The sequence below is a fragment of the Trichechus manatus genome, unplaced genomic scaffold, assembly GCF_000243295.1.
Source record: "Trichechus manatus latirostris isolate Lorelei unplaced genomic scaffold, TriManLat1.0 scaffold00282, whole genome shotgun sequence".
In the NCBI taxonomy this organism is placed as follows: domain Eukaryota; kingdom Metazoa; phylum Chordata; class Mammalia; order Sirenia; family Trichechidae; genus Trichechus; species Trichechus manatus.
The window spans coordinates 1,643,934-1,671,710 of record NW_004444218.1 but is presented as its reverse complement, the minus strand read 5'-3'; the positions used below and the strand labels follow the sequence as shown (position 1 = coordinate 1,671,710).

At 40.2% G+C, this 27,777-nt stretch overlaps 1 protein-coding gene across 1 annotated transcript in view; it reads right to left on the bottom strand.

Moving 5' to 3' along the window:
* CLTCL1 (clathrin heavy chain like 1) overlaps positions 1 to 27,777 on the bottom strand; it is a 239,482-nt gene that overhangs the window by 18,650 nt on the left and 193,055 nt on the right. Inside the window, 7 exon segments of the mRNA XM_012559608.1 lie at positions 135 to 242; positions 2,458 to 2,622; positions 11,966 to 12,123; positions 12,749 to 12,913; positions 12,916 to 12,937; positions 14,102 to 14,220; positions 14,223 to 14,275. Of these exon segments, the coding sequence (XP_012415062.1) occupies positions 135 to 242; positions 2,458 to 2,622; positions 11,966 to 12,123; positions 12,749 to 12,913; positions 12,916 to 12,937; positions 14,102 to 14,220; positions 14,223 to 14,275 (790 nt within the window).

Below are 27,777 nucleotides of genomic sequence, written 5' to 3'. Positions count from 1 at the left end.
TATACTTATTTGCAGATGCAATACTGTGACTCATCACATACTCAGAGAATGACTGCCCCTTCGTTAGGAGCATTTCAGTGTCACTCAGGACCTTCATTAGCAATAGTGATCATCTCCGACGAGGGGCTAGTTACCTGGTAATAGTGGATCAGCTCCTCCAGCTCATCTGCATGGATGACTATGTGAAGACCACAGAGTTGTGCAAGGCAGAACTCCTGCCCATCCATGCAGGCAAAGCACACCTAGGGGAAGGAAGGTCTGAGTGAGCGTCCTCAGGAGAGGAAACAGCACCAAAACAGGGGGCTTACAGATATGCACCTGGAAATGCAGAAACACCAGCAAGTGGGGCTGTTTAAGTTGGCTTCCTGAACAAGTGGATAACTATAAGATGAACGCCACTAGACTCTGGAGAAAAAATATTGACATTTATAATCTGCAGGCCAAGGCGGTATTGGAAACCATGGAAAGAAGAAAGCTCATGAATTACTTCTAAGACTTGTGACATGGAGGTTTGTTTGGGTGACAGGAGAGTCATGCTGGAATTTCAGGTTTGGGGGCTTGGAAAGGGTTTATCAAAGCTCAAAAGTAACTATGATTGGAGAAAAAACAAGTGGAGCATATTTCATCCGAGTGCTGTTTACATGGAAGGAGTTTGCCTTAGAGTTTTTTTTTTTAAACTGTACTTTTGTTTTATATACCATACTATATGTATACTCAATGATAAAAAGTGTTTAAGAAGTGAAGAGCTGCTCTGTGCAGAACGACCCTGCTGCTCATACAGACTAAGGAGGCACTGTGACCGAACTGCTTCCGTGGATCGCGCTGAACCAACCATGCACCACAAACACAGCTTGGCCCGTGAGCATTTCCCCTCCTTCCTCACCTTTTATATGCAATACATGCTTTCACTGCAGACGAGGCAGAAAGCACAGATAAATACAAATTATAAAATCACCCAGAGATAGCTAATCACTCTTAACCTGAGGCATAATCTTTGCCCACTATGATCTATGTGTGATTTATGCATTAGCACCCTCACCAAACCCCTCTTACATACTCACACACACGTGCAAAGTGGAATGAAACTGTACATTCTACTTTACAACATATTTCTCACATCATATTGAAAACACGTTTCCCCATAAACCCGCCTATTCATTTTGAACAGCTGAGTAGAGTTGCAATGTGTACCCTGTTTAACCAAGGCCCTGGTATTGGACCTTGATATTGGCTGATTCTAATCTTTTACCAAACCATGCTTCAGAGATTCACTGAAGCTCAGTCTTTTGCACATCATCTTACAAACTCTTTTCCACTAACAGATGACTATATTATCAGAGAGCCTCAAGACAGCTCACCCTACCAATCTGCCACAAAAGACCAACCATAGTCCCATCCAGCATGTAAGGAGCTTGGAAGTCATCTTTCTTGTCTTTACAAGAAAAAAGCAGAAAAAACCCCCAAAAAACCTGAAAATCAACAATTCTTCTTAGTTCCATTAGAGTGGAGAGCACAGAGCAAATTGCTGCCCCGAAAACTGGAGAGACAGATACAGAGCATCACCGCTTCTCAGGACCAGAGACCATAGCCTGCAGCAGGGCCAAGCATCAGCAGGAACACTTACAGGGTAACTGACGAATCGCTGGAGACTGAGCATGGACATGCCTGAAAGGTAAAAAACCTCTGGAGGCCCAGCCTTGTGGGGAGGAGGGCCCATACTTTTCTGAGTTTCATTCCAGAAGCCCCACCAAGTCTTCCTTGTGAAGGTCAGAGAAAAGTTCCCTCTGCTCCCCGCAGGGGGAGAGGAAAGTAATCATTTTGAAATAGTGCTCTGTTCTCCTTGACAACAGCCTGCCCACATGGGAAACAGCTTGACTAGAGTAGACCTCTCTAGCCTTCCTGTTTTATCTAAGAAGTGGAAAAAAAGGCAAGAAGCACTTGGGAAGGTTCCAACCCTGGGATGAAGGCTCACTAGGAGACTAAGACCTAATCCTAGGACTACAGAACACTTCCCCTCTCCCACACCTTACCACCATGTCAGCATCAACAGAACCCTACAACTGAGGGCACCTCAGCTCCCCTTACCTGGTGTATCATGTCTGGCATCCAACAAAAGACCAGTAATGTCAACACACATTGATGATGCCACTAACGAGGTAATATGACTTAAAACATTTCAAATTACAATCATAATATGGAAAGAGAACACATTATGTACTAAAAAAACAATTTCTCGGAGTGACCGGCCTGACACGGGGTTCACAGTGCCTTTGCTTCTAACCATAAATGCTGGCTTATTAGGTTCTCTGAGCCATCCCAGAGGATTGAGAACACTGACTAGACAAGAGGCAGATCCCACACTCATCCCATTTGACACAAAAGTGTGGAGTACAGAAGGACGGACAATGAGAGAATGTTTGCTGGACCAGCACTCTGCTGGGACTTTCTGTGGCTTGCCTCCTTCCACGTCCATGTGCTGTTGGTCTTGCGGCTGCTGTCCACTGCTGCCTGATACTCACCGAGGTGGACCAGGGTGGAAGCCGGGCAGGCAAAGTTAGAAACACTGCTATACAGCAGCCTGGCAGCTTCGTACATTCCTTCCCTGTAACAGCAGTCGCCAACCTACAAAGAATTGGGTAGCTATGTAAGACACTTTTTTTTTTATTTTTGAGAAAGTATACACAGCAAAAGATATACCATTTCAATAATTTCTACATGTATAATGACATTGATTACATTCTTCAAGTTGTGTAACCATTCTCATCATCTTTTTAAACTCACTGCCCCCTAAACTTCTCATCTAACCTTTTGAGTTGCTGTTGACCATTTGATCTCACACAGATCATTCTTTAAAAGACCACAATGCTCAAAGTAGACATACTTTACTAATTAAGATAAGCTAATTTTTGGTTCAAAGAAGAGTTGAGGGGATAGTTTTGGTTTAAGGTTTAAAGATTATCTCAGGGCAATACTGTTGGGGTTCATCTACACTCAATGGCTCCAGAAAGTCTGGATTCCACTGAGAACTTGAAATTCTATTCTGTATTTTTCCTCCTTTTGAGCAAGATTCTTCTATAGAATTTTTTTTTTTTTATCAAAACGATCAGTAATGGCAGCCAGGTACCATCCAGTTCTTCCGGTCTCTATGAGACACTCTTAAATGGAAAAACTTCACAGAGGTGGTTTTAAGTTCTTTGATGGCAGAGGCATTTTTATGTTTTTACAGATGTAAGTAACTCTAACTGCACCAGAAGCACAGGCCACTGCAGGGAACTTGGAAGACGACAAGCTCCTCGTACAGATTGGGGAGCGGCCACCACTTGCCCGCCTCTGCCCTGACACTATGCCCCCTCACAAGCCTGGCTATCATCTCCCACACTGCACCCATTGGGCCTGAGGTCGAGGAGGTGTGTTCTCTCTGCTTTCAGGCCACCCCCTTCCTCCCCACTAGAAACTGCCACCTGTGAGCCTGTGTCAGACAGCACCCCCAGCCCTGTTCTTGCTGCCATTTACAGATCTTCCTTGGCAATGTTAGCATTCTTTGACTTCCTCTGCTGTGAAGACCTCGCAACAACAGCTAGTCAATGCCATGGCCATGCCCTAAATCTTGTCCAAGGGCTGCCACCCCCTTAAAATCCCCATCACAAATACGCACTCTTTGCCTAGCTCCTCTTTTACAGCACACTGCCTCCAGCACCCTAACTCCACCAGTCCATCGACTCTACCCCTCAGTACCTTCAGTCTGTGCCCAGCTTACTCCATGTCTATACGACTCTGCATTCATTCTCAACTCCTTAGGTCGGACTCATGTGGCTAAATCCCAGTGCCGGTTACAGCCAATTCTCCACCTATTGCATACCAGTGGCTGCAGAGCTAAATACAGACAATTGAAACCAAAAGTGCTGAGTAGTCTTCCTTTAAATTCATGATCATTAACCTTAAATGAAGCAGCCCTGGTGGCACAGTGTTTAAGCACTCAGCTGCCTCAGCTGCTAACTGAAGAGTCAGCTGTTTAAACCCACAGTTGCTCTGCAGAAAAAAGATGTGACAATCTGCTTCTGTAAAGATTACAGACTTGGAAATCTTATGGGGCAATTCTACCCTGTCACATAGGGTTGCTATGAGCTGGAATTGACTTGGCGGTAACAAGTTTGGGTTTGTTTTTTTTTTTTTTAAACTTTTAAATGAGCTCACAGAACTAGCAATCTTACTTCCTTAATCCGTACACTCTTTTTTGGTCGACTATTTCATATTTTCTCTCCTCAAATCCAATAATTCCTCAAGTGGAGTACCTGGCTTCCCATTTCCTGAGAAACAGTCAGAGGAGCCTTTCCACAAGCACCATGGCCATGTCTGCCCCTCTCTGTGTCTGTGGTCTACATGCCTCATCTTCTCTCTCACTACAGATGAGGGGATCACCACGTCACTGCAGCCAGCTCTTCTGGTGCAACTGACCCCACTCCTCTTTACCTGCTCAAGGACAGTGTCCCAGCAACCTGCCTGCCTCAATTCCTCCCTCTGTACTAAATCATTCCCATGAGCTTAGGAACCATTGTTATTTCCTCCATCTTTAACAAAAGGAAACAAAACAAATCCTACTCATTCTGACCTCACCTTATTTCTATCCTTTCCTTTAGAGCAACATTTCTCAAAAGAGGTGCCCGAATGTCTATGAGAGCTGTCCCCAGACTCTTGCATCCCCTCTGGAACCCACTCCAGTCAGCTCTTGTCCCCGACTCTTGATTTGCTGAACCGCAGTTTTCAGGAGCATCTGACTCGTCCGCTCCTCCCAGCAAACCTGTTCTTCATTCTTCCATTTCCTGGACAAACCCTCCTGATTTTCCCCACATCTCTGGCCACTCACAATCTCCACAGCGGAGTCTTCGTCTCTCCCCAGCTTCTGCCCAGCCTCAGTATCTGGCCCCGTGCCCTACTTGCCACCCCTTGCCTTGCCATGTTCTCACACACTCGGCTGTGGGCATCATCTGCATGCTGTAGGCTACCACCTTTCCATCTCTAGTCTAGACTCCTCCTCAGAAAACTAACTTCTACGCCCAACTGCACATACCTACTGGGATGTCTGGTAGAGCTCAAGCTAGTCCAAACATGGTTCCTGTCATCTCCCAAGGAAGCTCTTCACATTCTTCCCCAATCCATGAGTGTAAACTCATCCTGCCAGTGGTGGACAGTTGCAGCCCCAAAACAGAGACACCTTGTTTCTTCACTTTTTCTCACACCAACCTATCACCAGACTCTGTTAGCTCTGCCTTCAAAGCACATCCAGAGACTAACTACTTGCTGTCAGTCACCTCAACTACTTTATTCCATCACTATCAACTCCTGCTGGATTACTGCAATAGCCTCTTCCCTGCGCCCACTGCTTCTGCCCTTGTCCTTCAGTCTATTTTCAAAACAGCAGCCAGAGGGATTCTGTTAACACCAAGAGCAGGTCACATCCCTCCCTCTGCTCAAAATCCTCCAGTCTCACCCAGGGTAGGAACCTGAGTTCTTACAATGGCCCACAAGTCCCACACATGGTGGCTCCTCCCCACGTCCCCTCTTTGACTTTAATCCTGAACAGTTTCACTGTTGATTGTCCTGCTTTAGCCACCACAACCCCTCTTCACTGCTACCTCAGTACATATCCTCTCTCTCAGGGCCCCTGTACTGGCTGTTCTCTCTGTTCTAAGTTCTCTTCCCCTAGAGGGATGCATACTCACGCCCCACATCAGAGACACCTTCCCCAGCCACCTTGTCTAAAATGGCAATGCCCACCTTCATGCCCATTACTTGCCTAACATGTCTCACCACCCCCATTCCTTGCTGCGTTTTAATCCTTTACACTTACCATTTTACATGCTATACGTTTCTTGGATGGATTTTTCAAATCCTTCATGAGGGCAGAAATTCAACTACTATTTTCACTCCTGTACCCACAGCCCCTACCCTGGCAGAGAGTAGATATTCAATACAAGTTTGCTGGATGAATGAATAAATGAAGGATTGTATCAAAGGGAATGATCATTTAAGACTCTAGTTACTGCCAATTTAAAGGAAATACAGGGAGATCACTCGTCTGTCAGTTTGTAGTACTGTGGTGACTTGTGTGTTGCTGTGATCCTGGAAGCTACGCCACTGGTATTTCAAATACTAGCAAGGTCACCCATGGTGGACAGGTTTCAGTGGAGCTTCCAGACTAAGACAGACTAGGAAGAAAGAACTGGCAGTGTACTTCTGAAAAAATTGGCCAGTGAAAACCTTATGAATAGCAGTGGAACACTGTCTGATATAGCTTTGGAAAATGAGCCCCTCAGGTTGGAAGGCACTCAAAATACGACTGGGGAAGAGCTGCCTCTTCAAAGTAGAGTTGACTTTAATGATGTGGATGGAGTCAAGCTTTCGGGACCTTCATCTGCTGATGTGGCACAACTCAAAATGAGAAGAAAGAGCTGCAAACATCCATTAATAATTATGATGAGGAATGTAAGAAGTATGAGTCTAGGAAAATTGGAAGTTGTCAAAAATGAAACGGAATGCATAAAAATTGATATCCAAGCCATTAGTGAGCGAAATGGACTGGTACTGGCCTACGACAGGATTGAAGAGGAATGGCATCGCATTCATTGTCAAAAACAACATTTCAAGATCCTAAAGTACAAGGCTATCAATGACAGGATAATACCCATAAGCCTACAAGTAAGACCAGTGAATATAACTATTATTCAAATTTAGGTTGTTAATGAGCCTTCCTCCAATCCTGATGCCCCATTCTTCTTCATACAGTCCAGCTTCTTGGATTATTTGCTCAGCATACAGATTGAATAGGTATGGTGAAAGGATACAACCCTGACGCACACCCTTCCTAACTTTAAACCACGCAGTATCCCCTTGTTCTGTTTGAATGACTGCCTCTTGATCTATGTACAGGTTCCTTATGAGCACAATCAACTGTTTTGGAATTCTCATTCGTAATGTTATCCATAATTTGTTATGATCCACACAGTCAAATGTCTTTGCATAGTCAATAAAACATAGGTAAACATCTTTTTGGTATTCTCTGCTTTCAGCCAGGATCCATCTGACATCAGGAATGATATCCCTGGTTCCATGTCCTCTTCTGAATCCGGCTTGAATTTCTGACAGTTCTCTGTCAATGTACTGATGCAGCTGCTTTTGAATCATCTTTAGCAAAATTTTACTTGCCTGTGATATTAATGATATTTTCGATAATTTCTGCATTCGGTTGGATCACCTTTCTTGGGAATAGGCATAAATGTGGATCTCTTCCAGTCGACTGGCCAGGTAGCTGTCTTCCAAATTTCTTGGCATAGATGAGTGAGCACTTCCAGCACTGCATCCATTTGTTGAAATATCTCAACTGGTATTTCGTCAATTCCCGGAGCATTGTTTTTCGACAATGCCTTCAGTGAAGCTTGGATTTCTTCCTTCAGTATCACCGGTTCCTGATCATATGCTACCTCCAGAAATGGTCAAACACTGACCAATTCTTTTTGGTACAGTGACTGTGTATTCCTTCCATCTTCTTTTGATGCTTTTTGTGTCGTTTAATATTTTCCCCATAGAATCCTTCAATATTGCAACTTGAGGCTTGAGTTTTTTCTTCAGTTCTATCAGTTTGAGAAATGCTGAGTGTGTTTTTCCCTTTCGGTTTTCTAACTCCAGGTCTTTGCACATGTCATTATAATACTTTACTTTGTCTTCTTGAGCTACCCTTTGAAATCTTCTGTTCAGCTCTTTTACTTCATCATTTCTTCTTTTTGCTTTACCTACTCGACATTCAAGAGCAAGTTTCAGAGTCTCTTCTGACATCCATTTTGGTCTATTCTTTCTTTCCCGTCTTGTTAATGATCTCTTGCTTTCTTCATGTATGATGTTCTTGATGTCATTCCACAACTCATCTGGTCTTCGGTCATTAGTGTTCAATGCGTAAAATCTATTCTTGAGATGGTCTCTAAGTTCAGGGGGGATATACTCAAGGTTGTACTTTGGCTCTCGTGGACTTGTTCTAATTTTCTTCAGTTTCAACTTGAACTTGCATACGAGCAACTGATAGTCTGTTCTGTAGTTGGCTCCTGGCCTTGTTCTGACTGATGTTACTGAGCTTTTCCATCTTCTCTTTCCACAGAGGTAGTCGATTTGATTCCTGTGTATTCTATCTCGTGAGGTCCATGTGTACAGTCACCACTTATGTTGGTGAAAAAAGGTATTTGCAATGAAGAAGTCATTGGTCTTGCAAAATTCTAGGAGGAGATGATGAAGTAAATTGAATGGTGTTGCATTCATTGTCAAAAAGAACATTTCAAGATCTATCCTGAAGTACAACGTTGTCAGTGATAGGATATTATCCATATGCCTACAAGGAAGACCAGTTAATACGACTATCATTCAAATTTATGCACCAACTGCTAAGGCCAAAGATGAAGAAATTGAAGATTTTTACCAACTTATGTGGTCTGAAATTGATCGAACATGCAATTAGGATGCATTGATAATTACTGGTGCTTGGAATGTGAAAGTTGGAAACAAGAAGGATTGGTAGTTGGAAAATATGGCCTTTGTGATAGAAGTGATGCTGGAGACTGTATGATAGAATTTTGCAAGAAGAGGATGTGGAATGAGGGATATCATTGCTGATGTCAGATAGATCTTGGCTAAAAGCAAAGAATACCAGAAAGATGTTCACTTGTGTTTCACTGACTATGCAAAAGAATTAGATTTTGTGGATCATAACAAATTATGGATAACATTGCAAAGAATAGGAATTCCAAAACACTTAATTGTGCTCATGAGGAACATGTACATAGACCAAGAGGCAGTCATTTGAACAGAACAAGGGGTACTGCATAGTTTAAAGTCAGGAAAGGTGTGCATCAGAGTTGTATCCTTTCACCCTACTTATTCAAACTGTATGCTGAGCAAATAATCCAAGAAGATCGACTATATGAAGAAGAACAGGGCATCAGGATTAGAGGAAGACTCATTAACAACCTGCGTCATGCAGATGACACAACCTTGCTTGCTGAAAGAGAACAGGACTTGAAACACTGATGGAGATCAAAGACTACAGCCTTCACTAGGGATTGCACCTCAACATAAAACAAGAATCCTCACAACTGAACCAATAAGCAACATCATGATGAACAAAGAAAAGACTGAAATTGTCAAGGATTTCATTTTACTTGGATTCACAATCAGTGACCATGGAAGCAACAGTCAAGAAACCAAATGACATACTGCATTGGGTAAATCTGCTGCAAAGGACCTCTTTAAAGGTGTTAAAAAGCAAAGATGTCACTTTGAGGACTAAGGTGTGCCTGACCCAAGCCATGGTACTTTCCATCACCTCATAAATGCATGCAAGAGCCAGACAATGAATAGGGAAGACAGAACAATTGATGCCTTTGAATTATGGTGTTGGTGAAGAATATTGAATATACCATGGACTGCCAGAAGAATGAACAAATCTGTCTTGGTAAGTATAGCCAGAATGCTCCTTAGAAGCAAGGATGATGAGACTTCATCTCAAGTACTTTGGACATGTTATCAGTAGGGACCAGTCCCTGGAGAAGGACATCATGTTTTGTAAAGTCGAGGGTCAACGAAAAAGAGGAAGACTCTCAACAAGATAGACTGACACAGTGGCTGCAACAATGGGCTCAAGCATAACAGTGACTATGAGGATGGTGCAGGACCAGGCAGTGTTTTGTTCTGTTGTACATGAGGTTCCTATGAGTCAGAACTGACTTGGCAGCACCTAACAACAACAACAAACAGGGAAAACATCATGAGGTGCAGTCAACAGGAGCCAGACTCTGGGAAATCAACAAACCAGACGTAATTTCTTCAACCAAAAAATGATAAGGGAGAAAAAAAAAAGAGAGAGAGAACTGAGAGATTAAAGAGAGAGATTAACCAATTGCACTGACTAGGCTACATTTGGAGATCCCAATTCAAACAAATTGTTAAAAAATTTTAGGAAAATCAAGGAAACACGAACACTGGCTCATTTGATATTAAGGAATTACTGATTTGGAGGATGTGTCGATAGTAGTGTAATTTTAAAAGGGGGGATATACTGACTTTCAGAGACAACAAAATATTTAAAAATGAAATAGGAAAGGATATTCCTGTTAAATATTTCTTTGTTTTCTTGGAAAACAAGAAATTTCTATGTCTGGAGGGTGTGAGGTTATAAGGGTTACATTCTCTGGGTTTATCTGAGATGTTTAAAAGTTATTCTTAGCCTCCAGGCCACACACAAATAGGTTGGACCTGGCCCACAGGCTAAAATTTACTGACCTTTGTTTTAGATCCTCCCTGTGGAAGGCAGGGAGCTCATCCGGCCACCGGCCACTGTAAACCAGGAGGTGAGAGCAAGACCATGTCTGTGCCCAGGGCCAGCACTGTGGAATGTGATGCTTCACATCCCGCAGTGCCTCTGGTTCTTTACTCAGCAAATCTCTATCTTGAAGAATTCTGTTACTAATTCGGAGGGTGATTTTTGGCAAGATTTTGCTTCCTAAAACTTTTATTAATTTTCTGATTATAAAGGCAATTTCCAAAGTTATATGGTCTTTGATTAAAAAAAAACTTTGAAAACACAGGTAAATAAAAGGAAAATAATACCCCCAATTCCATATCACACTGTCATCGTTTTCTTGCTAGGTGTATACATTTATTATATGGTGCATGCAGTTTTTCACTTTGAACTTACTTTGAAAGGCTTTTCTATTATGAACAATGTTCCAAATACTTGTAATGGCTGTATTATATTCCATTGATGGATGTTGTTATTTAACTATTGTCTTTTGCTGGACACTGACTTTCAATGTTTATTAGCATAAATCATGTTGCAATGATTAAATAATTACATGCAAATGTATCTGAATCTTTTCTACTTCCTTGGGATAGATTTTTACATCTATATTTACTAGGTCAAAGATTAGGTTAAATACACATATTTAAAATTTCTATGCATTTAATGAACTGATATTTTCTTTTCTGCTTTCTTCCATTTCTTATATGCTTAAAAACTCCTTCCTCAGACATTCAAATAAATATTGAAATTTTTTTAAGTAAAAAGAAAACTCAACTTTTACCTTTAATTCTTTCATGTATCTAGGATTTTATTTTGGCTACAGAACTACATGCTGAACTTTTAATCCCTTTCAAAACACTAACCTAACTTCTAAAAATTTATTGGAACCTATTTTGAAATAAAGACTCCAAAAACAACTTTTGAGTTATTCATTCCAATGACGTGTGCATTCTTTCATGAGGAGCACTCTGGCACTTTCTGTAGTTATAATACATTTCATTATCCCTCATCTCTTGGTATCATTTCTTTCAGGGTTAACATCTGACCTGCAGGCCTGACTTTAAAATTATTTAGATCTTTCTTTTATTTAATGCTCTTTTGGTTAAGATTTATTTGAATATTTTTGTTTTATTCCTATTTAAAAAGGAATGTTGTTTTTTTCCATTATATTGTCTGATTATCATGGACATGTGGGAAAGCTATTCATTTTCAATATATATCTTTTATTTAGCCAGTTTATTAATTCTATCGGCGCCCTGGTGGTACAGTGGTTAATTCTAAGCTAATCAGTTAATTTTGTTTTCTTGTGATAAACATTTCGAACACCTGCATATAAGTTCTGACATCTTCCTTTCTAGGAGAATCGTTCTGATGTGTATAACCAAGGGCATCTCAAAACTCCAAGGGTCTTAATTTACATACCAGTAAAATAGGAATGATAATGCTGGCTATCCCTCATGGAATGTGGTTAGGAATGAACTCCGTGAAAGCAATGCTAAAGGTTTAAGTTACTTAATTTGATATGTAGCTTGGTTCTTCCAATCCCAAATCTGCTTCACTCTACAGAGTGCTCCTTGGTCTGAACTCGACAGCAAGTGCTGACAGTCCTCCACCAGCATGGCCTACCTGCTAGATGTGGGCACTGGTAGGTCCATTAATGCAGTCTTCCAGCACAGAGAGATGGCTGGTTTTAGCCAGGGCAAACGTAAGTTCAGTATCTATAGAGGATTCTTGGCCCGTTTTCCTGGCCATCTGTAGGAATTTAACTAGATCCTCCCAGTTGGCTGAAGAGAGAAAACACAAACAGGTTAATCCTCAGCCAAATTTTAAACAGGGGGCTCAGTTCCTTCCTATTCTGTCTTCAGCCAAGATACTTTTATCCTCCCTCTCATGTCTGACTGAGAGCTCAGTCTCCAGTGAATGTCTAGGTCTTGGACTGTGCCCAGCTAAACAGCTCCCATCCCAGCTAAGAGAAGGGGAAGGGGCAGAACCACATGTGAGCTGCCCCTGGGGACGGAAACCTCTATGTCACCAAGCAAAGACTTCACCAAGGGCCAGGATGCTTATTCTAGCCACTGGAAAGGTCAGTGAACAACCATCAAGAAATTCCCCAGGGAACTTTGGGTCTAAGACACTGACCTTAAAGTTATTATGACAGTGATACCTATTGCGCTAAAACTGGCTAGTCTTGTAAAAGAGGGCAATAGTCATCTGAAGAGCTAGTGCCACCAACAGCATAAGATTTTGAACAGGGGCATCTTTATCTGAGACTCTTTCTGAAAACTTTAATTTAGCTGTGTCCTATGATATCTCTGGATGAAGAATTCATACAGATTCCTAGGAAAGCTACCCACCTCCCTTGGCCAGGCTTCCCATCAGTAGAGCCCCATGGAAAGCACAATCACTTACTGCTCCTGTTAGCTGCCTGGACCACTTCCAGGTAAGAGGAAGGGTCGTTAGCTCTGATATAGGAGTCGATGGCTTCCTTCACCAAGTCTTTCTGGAGCTGGGCTTGGGCCAGCTGACTCCACACATCAGGCTCATTACATCTCTCCGCAAACTCATATGCCCTAAGTTTCCAATGTGCTTGATGAGGACCTAGGAGTTCCAAGGGGACTCTCATTCTTGGCAACATCTAATTAGCTCCAATGAGCAGAGAAACTTTTGTCCAGTTCCATGTTCTGCCTAAAGTTGCATGGTCATTTCAATTTCTTGGATGTAAATGGAGAGGAGGGACAAGGGTCGTTGCAGGGGCAGGGAGGCTGCCAGACAGAGAAGAGAGACACTCCAAACAAAGAGGTATAAAAAATGGAGACCAGGAGCAGGGCGTGGAGTTGCTGCCTGATCTTGGTCGTGGGAGGAGACAGTGTGATTGGGCATAAGACAATAAGCAGTTTCACACAGGAGCTGCTATGGGGAATGGACTGCTCAACAGGCAGAAACGGGCTTATAGGGCACCCGAGGGCTTGGCTACGGTGCTTACCATCACCGTGTGAGACTGGAGGCGGAAGCAACAGCAGCTGCTCCCACTTGATAGGGTGGTCTGGTCTCAGAGCAAGGTCAGGGCCATGTGTGAGCAGAAAAGAAGGGCTTCTAGACCAGATGTTTCACAAACAGGTATAGAAAAATGGTAAAGGAAGAGGCAAGGAAGTAAAGAATATTCGTAGGAGAGCAATTAATGTGACAGATCATGTAGTTTACAATGGATTTGGAGATAAAACCAGAAAAGTATTGACAGACTGGGAGGAAAGGGATAAGGATTAAGGAAAAAGCAATCTTGGTGAGGCGAGGCAGGCAGGGCTGGAAGAATTACTCTGGGTGCTCAATCTCAGATAATGAACTGCTCCTGCTAATGAGGTGGGGTCAGCCATAGATGGTAATGGTGAGTTGAAGTAGCATGGTAGTGAAGGGCTATCATCACATGGGGTTAGTGTGTGGGAGCCTCTGAAAATCAAACAGCTAAGTCACCAGGGCTGACTGTACCACCTTGCAACAGGTATCAAAGTCCAGGAGAGTGTTGGAGAACTACTGGGAAATGGTGGGTAACTGCCAGATGGAAGGTGATCCAACAGAGAAGGCCAAGACAAGGAGTGAAAAGGCTGGGAAGATGGGTCTTTGGTGAGCAGCAGAGAACAGCACAAGAGTCTGAGATGCACTAGACAACCAAGCGTTAGAGAGTCTCAGGGAAGACAAGGACTCGAGGGAGCATGTGCAGCCTGGCAAAGCGCTACAGAGTCAACACAACTGTACAAAGCAGCCCACCTGGACTGCTGAGGTATTCATGCCAAACTTGCAGAAGATGGTGAAAGCCTCCTCATATAGGGCACTGCTGATGGCAATGCTCGCAATGTCTGGGGCGTTGTAATTGTCCAAGTGGTTGTGACTCGTGTGTGGTCTGCCTTGGTGGCGGTCAGGATCAGCAGGTTCTGGAGATTCCTGAGGAGAAGTGGCAGTTAGCACACCATCACAGCACTGAAGGCTGCACACAGCATTCTTCAGAGATTGTGGCAGAACTTCAATTTTTCTTAATGTATTCAATAAACACACTGAGGACTGATAAGTAGATATACTAAAATATTTATGAAGTGGATGGGGTCTAAGGAGCCCCTGGGTGGTGCAAATGGTTAAGCATTTGACTACTAACTGAAAGGTTGGTGGTTTGAACCCTCCCAGAGGCACCTCGGAAGAAATGCCTGGTGATCTGCTTCTGAAAGGTCATAGCCATGAAAACCCTATGGAACAGTTCTACTCTGCAACATGTGGTGTCACCGTAAGTTGGAATCAACTTGATGGCAACTGTCTTTTTTTTTTTAATGGGGTCTAAAGAGAAACAACACAGCAAATTCCTGGAAAACCACCAATTAAGAGAATCAGAATACCAACAATCACTGTGATGGCCACTGTGGCTTCTCTAGGGTCCTATCTTTTCCCTCTCACTGCAGCGATATCTATTTTCCAGAATTGTGCCTCTATTGTTTATGGTTCTTGGTGATTTCTTACAGTTCCACCACATATATTGGATACCTAAGATATATAGTAAGGAGCCCTGGTGCAATGGTTAAGCACTTGGCTGCTAATCAAAAGGTTGGCTCCACAGGAGAAAGACCTGGTGATCTGCTTCTGTAAAGATTACAGCCTAGAAAACCCCATAAGGCAGTTCTACTCTGTCACACAGGGTTGCTATGAGTTGAAATTGACTCAACAACATCCAACAACAACCAAGCAATATACTTAGTTTTGATTATGTTTGAACTTTCCTTTTCTTTAATCATATTAGATGCATTCTTGCAAAACTTTTTTTTTCCCCTATTCAAAAATGTGAAAAATCAATGTAATCCACCATATAAAGAATCTAAAGGAAAAAACCACATGATCATATCAATTGATTCAGAAAAAGCATTTGACAAAATTCAACACCCAGTAATGATAAAAACTCTCAGGAAACTAGAAATAGAAGGAAAATTTTTTAAACCTGATAAAGGACATCTGTACAAAAACCCCAACTAACATATACTCAGTGGTGAAAGACTGACTAAATACTGTCCCCCTAAGATCAGGAACAAGACAATGATGCCCACTCTTGCCACTTTTACTCAACACTGTACTCAAGGTTCTAGCCAGGGTAATTAGGCAAGAAAAAGAAATAAAAAATATATAGTTTGGAAAGGAAGAAATAAAACTGTATGTATCTGCAGGCAATATGATTGTTGTCATAGGTTGAATTATGTACTCCCAAAAAAGTGTGTATCAATTTGGCTAGGCCATGATTCTCCGGATTCTATGGTTGTCCTGCATTTTGTGATTATAATTTTACGTTAAAGAGGATTAGGGTGAGATTGTAACACCACCCTTACCCATGTCACATCCCTGATCCAATGTAAAGGGAGTTTCCCCGCACCACCTTTTGTCTCTCAAGAGATAAAAGAAAAGGGAAGCAAGTAGAGAGTTGGGGACATCATACCATCAAGAAAGCAATGCCAGGAGCAGAGCGTGTCCTTTGGACCCGGGGTCCCTGAGCGGAGAAGCTCCTAGTCCAGGGGAACATTGACGAGAAGGCCGACAGAGAGAGAAAGCCTTCCCCTGGAGCTGACGCCCTGAATTTGGACTTTTAGCCTACTTTACTGTAAGGAAGTAAACTTTTCTTTGTTAAAACCATCCACTCGTGGTACTTCTGTTAGAGCAGCACTAGATGACTAAGCCAATTGTCTATACAGAAAATACCAAGGAATCAATTAAAATTAATTCCTAGAATAAGCGAGTTTAGCAAGGTCACAGGATACAACGTCACCATACCAGAATCACCTGTGTTTCCATATGCTAGCAATGTACAATTGAAAACAAAACAAAAAATCTATTTACAATAGCTCCAAAAAATGAAACTTAGGTATAAATGTAATAAAAGATGTCCATAATCTATATGCTGAAAACTATACAATGCTGATAAAAGAAATCAAAGATCTAAATAAGCAGAGAGACATACTACGTTTAAAGACTGGGACTTAACATAATAAAAATGTCAATTTTCCCTAAATTGGTCTATAGATTTCATGTAATTCCAATCAACATCCCAGCAGATTTTCTTACAGATAGACAAGCTAATTCTAAAATTGATATGGAAAGGCAAAGGAATTAAAATAGCTAAAACAATTCTGAAAAAGAATAAAGTTGGAGGAATCACATTACCTGATTTTAAGACTTGCTCCTAAGTTTGAATCATTAAGACAGTGTGGTATTGGTGAAAAGATAAACACTAGAATATCAAGTCTAAAAACAAAATCCATGTAATATGGCCAATTGATTTTTGACAAAGATGCAAAAGCAATTCAGTGTGGGAGAGGATAGTAATGTCAAATAATAATGCTGGAACAACTGGACATTCATATGCAAAAAGATGAAACTCAACCTAAACTTCACACCTTATACAAATATTAACTCAAAAAGATCATAAATCTAAATGTAAACCATAAAACTATAAAACATTTAGAAGAAAACAGGCAAAAATCTTCATGACCTGGGATTAGGCAGAGCCCTCAGACATAACACCAAAAGCACAATCCATAAAAGAAAAAAAAAATTATGAACTGTACTTTATCAAAATTAAAAACATTTGCTCTGCAAATGACACTGCTAAGAGAATGAAAAGAGAAGCTAAAGACTGGGAAAAATATGCGCAAATCACACTTCCAACAAAGGACTTGCATCTAGGATATATAAAGAACTCTCAAAACTCAACTGTAAAAAGAAAAACAACCAACTAAAAACCAAGCAAAAGATGTAAACAGATACCTCACCGAAGGCAAATAAACACATGAAAAGTTGTTCAACATCATTAGCTATTAGGATAGTGCAAGTTAAAACCATGATGACATACCACTATACACTTATTAAAAAGGCTAAACTAAAACATACAAATAAAAATAAAAAAATATCAATAATACCAAGTGCTGGTAAAGACAACGAGAAACTGGAACTCTCATACATTGCAATGTATGATACAACCATTCTGGAAAACAATAGTCTGGCAGTTTCTTATACAGCTAAACATACACATACCATATGACCCAGCAATCTCACTACTGGGTAAGTTCATACAAAAACCTGGACACAAATGTTTATAGGTGCTCTCTATTCAGAATGGAGGCCTGTGGTGCAGTGGTTAAGAGCTTGGCTGCTAATCAAAAGGTTGGCGGTTCGAATCCAGCAGCTGCTCCTTGGAAACCCTATGGGGCAGTTCTACTCTGTCCTATAGGGTCGCTGTTGAGTTGGAATCAAGTCGAAGGCAATGGGTTTGGTTTTTCGGTTTTTCTATTCATAATCAACCAAACAGAAACAACACAAATGTCCTTCAGTGGATGAATGGCTAAACACACTGTGGTACATTTATTCAGTGAAATACTATTCAGCAATAAAAAAGAACAAATTACTGATACACACAATTTGGATAAATCTCAAAAGCATTATGCTGAGTGAAAGAAGCCAGTCTCAAGATTACATACTGTATGATTCCATTTAAGACACTAAAAAATGGTGAAGGTTCACACAGCAGTTTAGGTTCCCATTCAACAATTTCTGCAGAAGTTGTTCAGTGACATTGGTTACATTTTTCACAATGCATGAACATTCTCATTCCTGTTCTGGTTGTTCCATTTCCATCAATCTAGTTTCCCTGCTCTTTCACATTCTCATCTTTGTTTTAAAGTAATTGTTGACCATTTGGTCTCATATAAGTGATTTTTTAAAGGAGCACAGTACTTATGGATGATATTCATTATTTTTGAGCCAATTTGTTATTTTAGCTATAAGGTGACCTCAGGAGTTTCGGTTCAAGGTTTGAAGAGTATCTCAGGGCAATAGTTTCGGGGAGTCCTCCAGTCTCAACCAGCCCAGTAGGTCTGTTTTTTTATTTTTTTAAGGAATTTGAGGTTCTGTTCTACATCTTTCTCCCATTCTATCAGGGTCCATCTATTGTGGCCCTGATTAGAATGATGGGTAGTGGTAGCCAGGCACCATCTAGTTCTGGTCTCAGGATAGATGAGGCCATGGTTCATGCAGACTATTTGTCCTGTAGACTAGTTTCTTCTTTGAGTCTTTGGCTTCCTTTTTTCTCTTTTTCTCTGGACTAGTAGAGACCAATTGTTTATTTTAGATGGCCACTCACAAGCTTTTAAGACCCCAGACACTACTTACCAAACTAGAATGTAGAACATAACTTTATGAACTATATTATGTCAACTGACCAAGATGTCCCATGAGACTACGGTCCTAGTTCTTCAAACCCAGAAATCCAATCACAAGAGGTGTTTGGTTATGTCTAAGAAGTAGCTGTAACTCTGTCACCTATGTGATTTATTATATATATGAATATATGTGCATACAGTCACATAGATGCATATGCATACTTATATATACATACGTATACATACCTATACACATATATGCCTACATATATACATATATACCCATACAGAAATTTTTTGGTTGTTTCCGCTGTTGTTTCAAAATTATATATGCCAGAGCAATTACCAACGGGTCCTTTTTTCTTGTGTACTTCTTAGTGACACCATTTACCTCTGTCAAGCTATGTACACTTCACCCTCATCTGGTGTTACCTTTCCCATCACCAAAAATAACAAGTGTCTTCTATCGAGAGACTGAATTCCCTTTCCCCTCTCTGGAAACCGCTAATGAACATTAGTTTCTATATTTTTGCTTGTTCATGTCATTTCATAAAAGAACACACAATATTTTTTTTGTGTGTGTGTGTAACTGACTTATTTTGCTCAACATAATGTCCTCCAGGTTCATCCATGTTCTAAGAGGTTCTGAGAACTTATTTTTCTTTATCACTGAGTAGCATTCCATTGAATGTATGTACCACATTTTACTTAAAAATTCACCCATTGATCGGCACTTAAGTTGTTTCCATCTTTTTGCTATTGTGAATAGTGCTGTGATGAACATTAAGTGTGCATATGTCTGTTCATGTCACTTCTATTAGATCATACGTAGCAGTGGAATTGCTGAGTCATATGGCAGCTCTACCGCTAAGTTTCTGAGGAACCACCAGACTGTTTTCCACAGCAGCTATACCATTTTGCATCCCCACCAGCAAACGATGAGGGTTCCAATTTCTCCACATGCTCTCCAACACTTGCTATTTTCCTATTTTTTTTTTTTTAAATCTTGGCCATCCTAGTGGGAATAAAAGTATATCTCATTTTAGTTTTGCTTTGCATTTCTCTGATAGCTAATGATGTTGAGCATCTTTTTATGTGTCTGTTGGCCACATGAATACCCTCTTTGGTGAGGTGTCTGTTCATGTCCATTGCCCAGTTTTTGATTGGGTTATTTGTCTTTTTGTTGTTAAATTGTGTAAGTTTTCTATATACTTTAGATATCAGACCCTTACAAGACATTATTGAAAAGGCAAAACTATAACTATAGCTAACAGAGCTTGCCAAGAGAAGGGGGTGGGAAGAGGGCATAATAAAGGGATTGCACACGGGAGTTTTATAGGATGATGGGAGTGCTCTGTATCCGGACTGTGGTGGTTCTATACATGTGTTAAATTCCTAGTACTGTACACTCCCCCTAAAGGTCAATTTTACTATATAATTAAAAAAAGGAATAACAATTTAAGTTCCTAAGATTCATCCATTATGTTGTGCAATATTCATCTCCACTGCTATATGGTACTCCACTGTATGACTGTACCACATCTACTTATTGATGATTATCTGAATTGTTCTCTGATTTTTGCTATTGGAAATCGTGCTGCTTTGAACATTCTTGCACATATCTACTGATACACATGGGTTGGGTTTTATTTAGGATTCATAAACAGGAGCAAATATTGCTGGGTATACACATCTTCTAATGCCAAACTCTTTTCCAAGTGTAATGAGCATTAAGCAGTCCAGTTGCAAGACATCCTCATCAGCACGGAGTGGAAGAGCCTGGGCTTCCTGCTGCTCTGGAGAGAGTAAACAGATGGCTCACAGCAGCCGCACTGTTTCCTTGATGGCTGATGAGACTGAATTCTTTCCTCAGACTCAGTGGATGCCTTTCTTGCCTCTGGAGGGCTGTCCAAATGCTTTGCTTAGTTTTCTATTGGGCTGTTTATCTTTTTCTTTCATTACATGTTCTCCATACTAGTTTTGGTCAATTATATATGGCAAAAATGTCTTCTCCCCATTTGTAACTTCCTTTTCCATCTTCTTTATGATCTTAGCAGTTCTTCATTTTAACAGTCTTATTTATCAGTTGTTTTTTTTTTTTCACTAGGGGTTTATGCTTTTTGTGATTACTTAAGAATTCGTTAGGTCATAAACATATTCTAAATATAAACTCTAAAAGTATTACAGTTTTGCCTTTTATACTTAAATCTTTAATATACTTGAAAATTATCTATTCATTGTATGAGATAAATATCCAATTTCAGATTTTCCTATATGGATAACCAACTGTCCAACATCACTTTACTGAAAAATCTATCATTTCCATTTATATAGCCAGCTTTGTCATAAATCATTTTTTATACACATGTGGGTGTCTTTTAGGGCTCTATTTTATTATGAGGGTCCATTTCTCTACCCCTTTGTCAAAACCACTATGTCTTTTTGTTTTTTTTTCATTCAGTCAGTGTTTACTGAGTGCCTACTGGGTGCCAACCTGTTTTAGGCACTGAGGGCGGGTGATCAACAAAATGGATGGAACCCCTGACCTCCTGGAGCTTACATCCTAGAAAGGAGACACAAACATAAGTGAGTTAATTGTATCATAGTTTCATCAGTTGCTGTGGGAGTCAACTCCAACTCATGGCGAGTAGAACTGTGCTCCATAGGGTTTTCTTTCTCTTCTTTTCTTGTTGTAAAATATATATATAGCACAACATTTGCCAATTCATTTTTTAGGTGTACAATTTAGTGATATCAATTACATTAATCATGTTGTGCAACAACCACCCATAACTGTTGCCAAATTTCTCATCACCATAAACGCTCGCTGCTTCTTAAACAAGAGGATCCCTCTCTTCTGCTCCCTTCCACCCCTGGTAGCCATTAATAAACTTTGGTCTCTATACATTTGCCTATTCTTGTTATTTCATATAAGTGAGATCACACAATATTTGACCTTTTGTGATTGACTTATTTCACTGAGCGTAAGGTTTTCAAGGATAATTCATGTTGTAGCATGCATCAGGACTTCATTTCTCTTTATGGCTGAGTAGTATTCCATTGTCTGTATGTACCACGTTTTGTTTATCAGTTCATCCGTTGATGGATGTTTGGTTGTTTCCACCTTTTGAATATTGGTGTAAGTATTGGTGTCTGTTCTCATTGTGGCTTTCAGGTCTCTTGGGTATATACCCAGGAGTGGAACTGCTGGGCTGTAAGGTAGTTCTATGTTTAACTTTTTGAGGAGCGACCAAACTTTTTCATGATGGCTGTACCATTTTACATTCCCAGCAATGGATAAGGGTACCAGTTTCTCCAAATTCTTGCCAACATTTGTTATTTTTTCTTAGCCATCCTAGTGGGTGTGAAGCGATATCTCGTTATGGTTTTGATTTGCATCTCTGGTGGCACAGCAGTTAAGAGTTCAGGCTGCTAACCAAAATGTCAGCTGTTTGAATCTATCAGCCAGCTCCTTGGAAATCCTATGGGGCAGTCTACTCTGTCCTATAGTGTCTCTATTAGTTGGATTCGACTCAATAGCAACTTTTTTTTTTAAATGTCTAATGACGTTGAGCATTTTTTCATGTGGTTGTTGGTTGGCTATTTGACTATCCTCTTTGATGAAATGTCTATTTAAGTTTGCCCATTTTTTGACTGACTTTTTGTCTTTTTGTTGTCAAGTTGTAGAAGTTTTACATACATTTTGGATATTAGACCCTTGTTGGATATAAGGTTTCTGGAGATTATCTCCTAATCTGTAGGTGTCTCTTCACTTTTTTTGATAAAGTCCTCTGAGGAACAAAAGTATTTCATTTTTATGAGGTCCCATTTATCTATTTTGTCTTTTGATGCTTGTGCTTTTGTTATAATATCTGATAATCCATCATTAAACACTAGGCGCCATAGCCACATCTCTATGTTTTCTTCTAAGAATTTTATGGTTTTAGTTTTCACATTTAGGTCCTTGATCCATTTTGAATTGTTTTTTGTGTATAGTGTGAGGCATGGATCCTGATTCATTCTTCTGCATGTGGAAATTCAATTTTCCCAGCACCGTTCATTAAAGAAACTCTTCCTTCCCCATTGAACAGACTTATCCTTGTCAAAAAGCAGGTGACCACAGAGGTATGAGTTTATTTCTGGACTCTCAATTCTATTCCATTGGTCTATGTGTTTGTTATATCACTACCAGACTGTTCTGATTACTACAGCTATATAATATGTTTTCAAAAAAAAACATTATATCTTAATTTAGTTTTATAGGAATTCTAGATTAGAATAAGTACTTTGCTGCAATGGTTAATGTTATGTGTTAACTTGGTGAGGCTATGATTCTCAGGGATTTGGCAGATATTATGTAATCACTTTCCATTTTGTGATCTGATGTAAGCAGCCAATCAGTTGAAAGGGAGTTTCCTTGGGGGTATGGCCTACCTCAAGGATATAAATGGATGTTCTACCATAGCTTGCTCTCTTTCTGTACCTTGCATTCTTCTTACTGCCTGACTTCTTATTCTTGGAACATAAGTCTGCAAAAGTCTGGCCTGCTGCCTGACCTGCAGATTTTGGATTGTCCAACCCCTACAGTGGTTAAGAGATTGGCTGCTAACCAAAAGGCTGGCAGTTAGAATCCACCAGCTGCTCCCTGGAAACAATATGGGGCAGTTCTACTCTGTCCTATAGGGTTGCTATGAGTTGGAATAGACTCGACGGTAATGGGTTTGGTTTTTGGCAACTCCATGAGCCAGATGAGATTTGGGACTTGCCAGCCCTCACAACTGTGTAAGCCATTTCCTTGAAGTAAATTTCTCTCTCTGTATGTATTTGTATATGCTTCACTGGTTTTGCTCCTCAAGAGAACCTAGACTAAGATACTTGCCATTGTAACAATCATGTCCAACTCTCGGTAATTTATTATTCATTTTAGGAGCATCTTGGCTATTCTTGGCCTTTTATAACTTCCATTTAAAATTTAAAATCTCCTTGTCAAGTTTCATCAATCAATCAAATGGGATTTTTACTAGTACTACACTGAATTTGATCAATGTGGGTAAAATTAATGTCTTTAAATAGAACCTTCTGATCATTCAGGAATGTGACTCTCTCTCCATCTATTTAGGTCATTTTAAATGTCTTTAATTAAGGTTTTTATACTTTTCTTCACATAGGTCAGGAACATCTTTGTTAGATTTATTCCTTCATAATTTATTGTTGCTATTGAAAATGGTATCTTCAGATTATGTTTTGTTTCTTGCTGGTATAAGGAAATGAAAACTTTTATATATTGATTTTTAATTCAATCTCTTATACATGGTTAATTTGTTTGTATTTCCTTCATAGAAAATCATATATCTATAAACAATGATGGTTTGATTTTTCTTTTTCTTGTTTTTATATCTTCTATTCCCTTTACTATCTTACTGTCCTGGCAAGACCATTAATACAGTGTTGAATACAAATGAAGTAGCAATCATCTTTGTCTTGTTATTCATCTTAAAAGGAATGCTTTTAACATTTGTCATCAACATGATGTATGCTGTAGACTGACAAATAAATGATTAGGTTAGGGATGTTGTTACCTATCCCTAGTTCAACTTATTAGAATGAATGGCTATTAAATTTCATTGATCATATGACTTTTCTTTTAATCTGTTACTTGTTACACTATACTGATTTTCTAATGTTAAACCAACTTTGCATACCCGGGATAAACTTAGTTTCATCATGAGGTATTACCAATTTGCAAATATTTTAATATTTTCACATCTATGTTCGTGGGTTTTCCTTTCTTCTATTTTTTTTTTGTCAGTTTTGGCTGTCAGGGTTACATTAGCACCACTAAATGAGTTGGGATCTATTAGGGGAGGTTTGTATAAGACTGGAATTATTTTTTTCTTTGAATGCTCAGTAACATCCTGAACCTACTAGTATGCGTGTGTGTGTAAAATTTAACTGGTAATTCTATTTCTTCAAAAGTTAGCGCAATATCCAAGTACACCTGGTGGTGCAGTGGTTATATGCTTGGCTGCTAACCCAAAGGTTGGCAGTTCGAACCCACCAGCCACTCTGCAGGAGAAACATGAGGCAGTCTGTTTCTGTAAAGATTTACAGCCTTGGAAACCCTATGGGGAAGTTCGACTCTGTCCAACAGGGTCGCTATGAGTCAGAATCAACTCAACGGCAATAAGTTTGGTTTTGAGAATCATTATTGTCTCATATATCAATATTCCTTCCAACTTCTCTACTATGGGATCTCTTTCCTTCTTCCTAAAGAAACTTTATTGTGGATCTGATGGTGACAAATACCTTATTTGTTTGAAAACGTTTTTATTTTAGCTTCATGCCTGAAGGATATTACCATTAAGCATAGAATTATATGTGGGCAGTTACTCTCTTTGAATATCCACAAGGTACCATTTTACTGTTTTTTCGCTTCGATTATTTCTTTAGAAGTCAGCTATCAGTTTCACTATTGCTCCTTTGAAGGTAATCTGACTTTTCTCTCCGGCTACTTTCAAGATTTTCTGATTTCAGTTTTCAGTTATTTGACTCTGATATGCCGAGGTTTGGTTTTATTTTTATCTATCCTGTTTGGAGTTCATATTGTTTCTCAAACCTACGGCCTGATGTCTTTCATCAGATTTAGAAGACTTCAGCTATTATTATTATTTTAAAAATATTTTATTTTTGGTGAAAATATACACAGCAAAACATGTGCCAATTCAACAATTTCTACATGTACAATTAATTCAGTAACACTGATAACATTCTTTGTTATCTTCTTCCAAAGACGATTTACATTTCCTTCTGCCAGGTGCCTAAAAGTAGTAGCACTCTGGGGTAACCTTAACCTAGTTTCTGAGACTGAGATGATTCAAAGCTGAGGTCCAGGACCCATGAGATGTTGTTCAGTATAGGGTGCGGTAATGAAAAACAGTTTTGGCTTTTGTCCTTGGTTCCTGCAAAGTAACCCTAGGAGTAATTGAGATGCCTTTATCTGAAACCTCCACACCATACCTGAAGGATTTGTGCTAATAAGTGGGGGCTGGCCAGACTAGAAGACATTCACCTGGTAGGCCAATGTCAACTAACCTCAGGAGGCACGATTTAGCCTATTACACATATACAATGAGGGCTCAATCATGACCGGCTGATAAAAGCTCTGAACATAGTGGCTCAGAGAGCTTCCTGATTGGTGAAGGAAGGCTGACCTGCCCTCTCTGGGACATTGAAGCTCCACACAGGGAACCCCCTCAGACCTTGCCCATAAGTTGCTTCCTTATGATGATCCTGATTTGTATCCTTTTGCTATTGCTGCTGTTAGGTGCCGTTGAGTCAGTTCCGACTCACAGTGATCATATGTACAACAGAACGAAACACTGCCCAGTCCTGTGCCATCCTCACAATTGTTGTTATGCTTAAGCCCATCGTTGCAGCCACTGTGTCAGTCTATCTCATTGAAGGTCTTCCTCTTTTTCCCTGACCCTCTACTTTACCAAGCATGATGTCCTTCTCCAGGGGCTGATCCCTCCTGACAACATGTCCAACGTATGCGAGACGCAGTCACCATCCTTGCTTCTAAGGAGCATTCTGGTCATACTTCTTCCGAGACAGATTTGTTCGTTCTTTTGGTCGTCCATGGAATATTCAATATTCCTCTCCAAAACCATGATTCAAAGTTGTCAATTCTTCTTCGGTCCTCCTTATTCATCGTCCAGCTTTCACACGCATATGAGGTAACTGAAAACACCATGGCTTGGGTTAGGTGCACCATAGTCTTCAAGGTGACGTCTTTGCTTTTCAACACTTTAAAGGGATCTTTTGCAGCAGATTTGCCCAATGCAATGCATTGTTTGATTTCTTGATTGCTGCTTCCATGGATGTTGACCGTAGATCCAAGCAAAATGAAATCCTCGACAACTTCAATCTTTTTTCCATTTATCATGATGTTGCTTATTGGTCCAGTTGTGAGGATTTTTTTCTTTATGTTGAGGTGTAATCCATACTGAAAGCTGTGGTCTTTGATCTTCATCAGTAAGTGCTTCAAGTCCTCTTCACTTTCAGCAAGCAATGTTGTGTCATCTGCATAACACAGGTTGTTAATCAGTCTTCCTTCAATCCTGATGCCCAGTTCTTCTTCATATAGTCCAGCTTCTCAGAGTATTTGCTCAGCATACAGATTGAAAAAGTATGGTGAAAGGATACAACCCTGATGCACACCTTTCCTGACTTTAAACCACGCAGTATCCCCTTGTTATGTTCGAATGACTGCCTCTTGATCTATGTACAGGTTCCTCATCAGCACAATCAACTGTTCTGGAATTCCCATTCTTTGTAATGTTATCCATAATTTGTTATGATCCACACAGTCAAATGCCTTTGCATAGTCAATAAAAAACAGGCAAACATCTTTCTGGTACTCTCTGCTTTCAGCCAGGATCCATCTGACATCAGCAATGATATCCCTTGCCCCATGTCCTCTCCTGAATCCGACTTGAATTTCTGGCAATTCCTGTCGATACACTGCTGCAGCTGCTTTTGAATGATCTTTAGTAGAATTTTAACTTGGGTGTGATATTAATGATACTGTTTGATAATTTCCGCATTTGGTTGGATCACTTTTGGAATGGGCACAAATATGGATCTCTTCCAGTCAGTTGGCCAGTAGCTGTCCTCCAAATTTCTTGACATAGATGAGTAAGCACTTCCAGTACTGCATCCGTATGTTGAAACATCTCAATTGGCATTCCATCAATTCCTGAAGACTTGTTTTTCGTCAATGCCTCCAGTGCAGCTTGGGCTTCTTCCTTCAGTACCATCGGTTCCTGATCACATGCTACCTCCTGAAATGGTTGAACATCGACCAATTCTTTTTGATATAGTGACTTTGTGTATTCCTTCCATCTTCTTTCGATGCTTCCTGCATCATTTAATATTTTCCCCGTAGAATCCTTCACTATTGCAATGCGAAGCTTGAGTTTTTTCTTCAGTTCTTTCAGCTTGAGGAATGCCAAGCGTGTTCTTCCCTTTTGGTTTTCTATCTCCAGCTCTTTGCACATGTCAGTATAATACTTTACTCTGTCTTCTTGAGCCTACCTTTGAGATCTTCTGTTCAGCTCTTTTACATCATCATTTCTTCTTTTTGCTTCAGCTACTCAACCTTCACGAGCAAGTTTCAGAGTCTCTTCTGACATCCATTTTGGTCTTTTCTTTCTTTCCTGTCTTTTTAATGACCTCTTGCTTTCTTCATGTATGATGTGC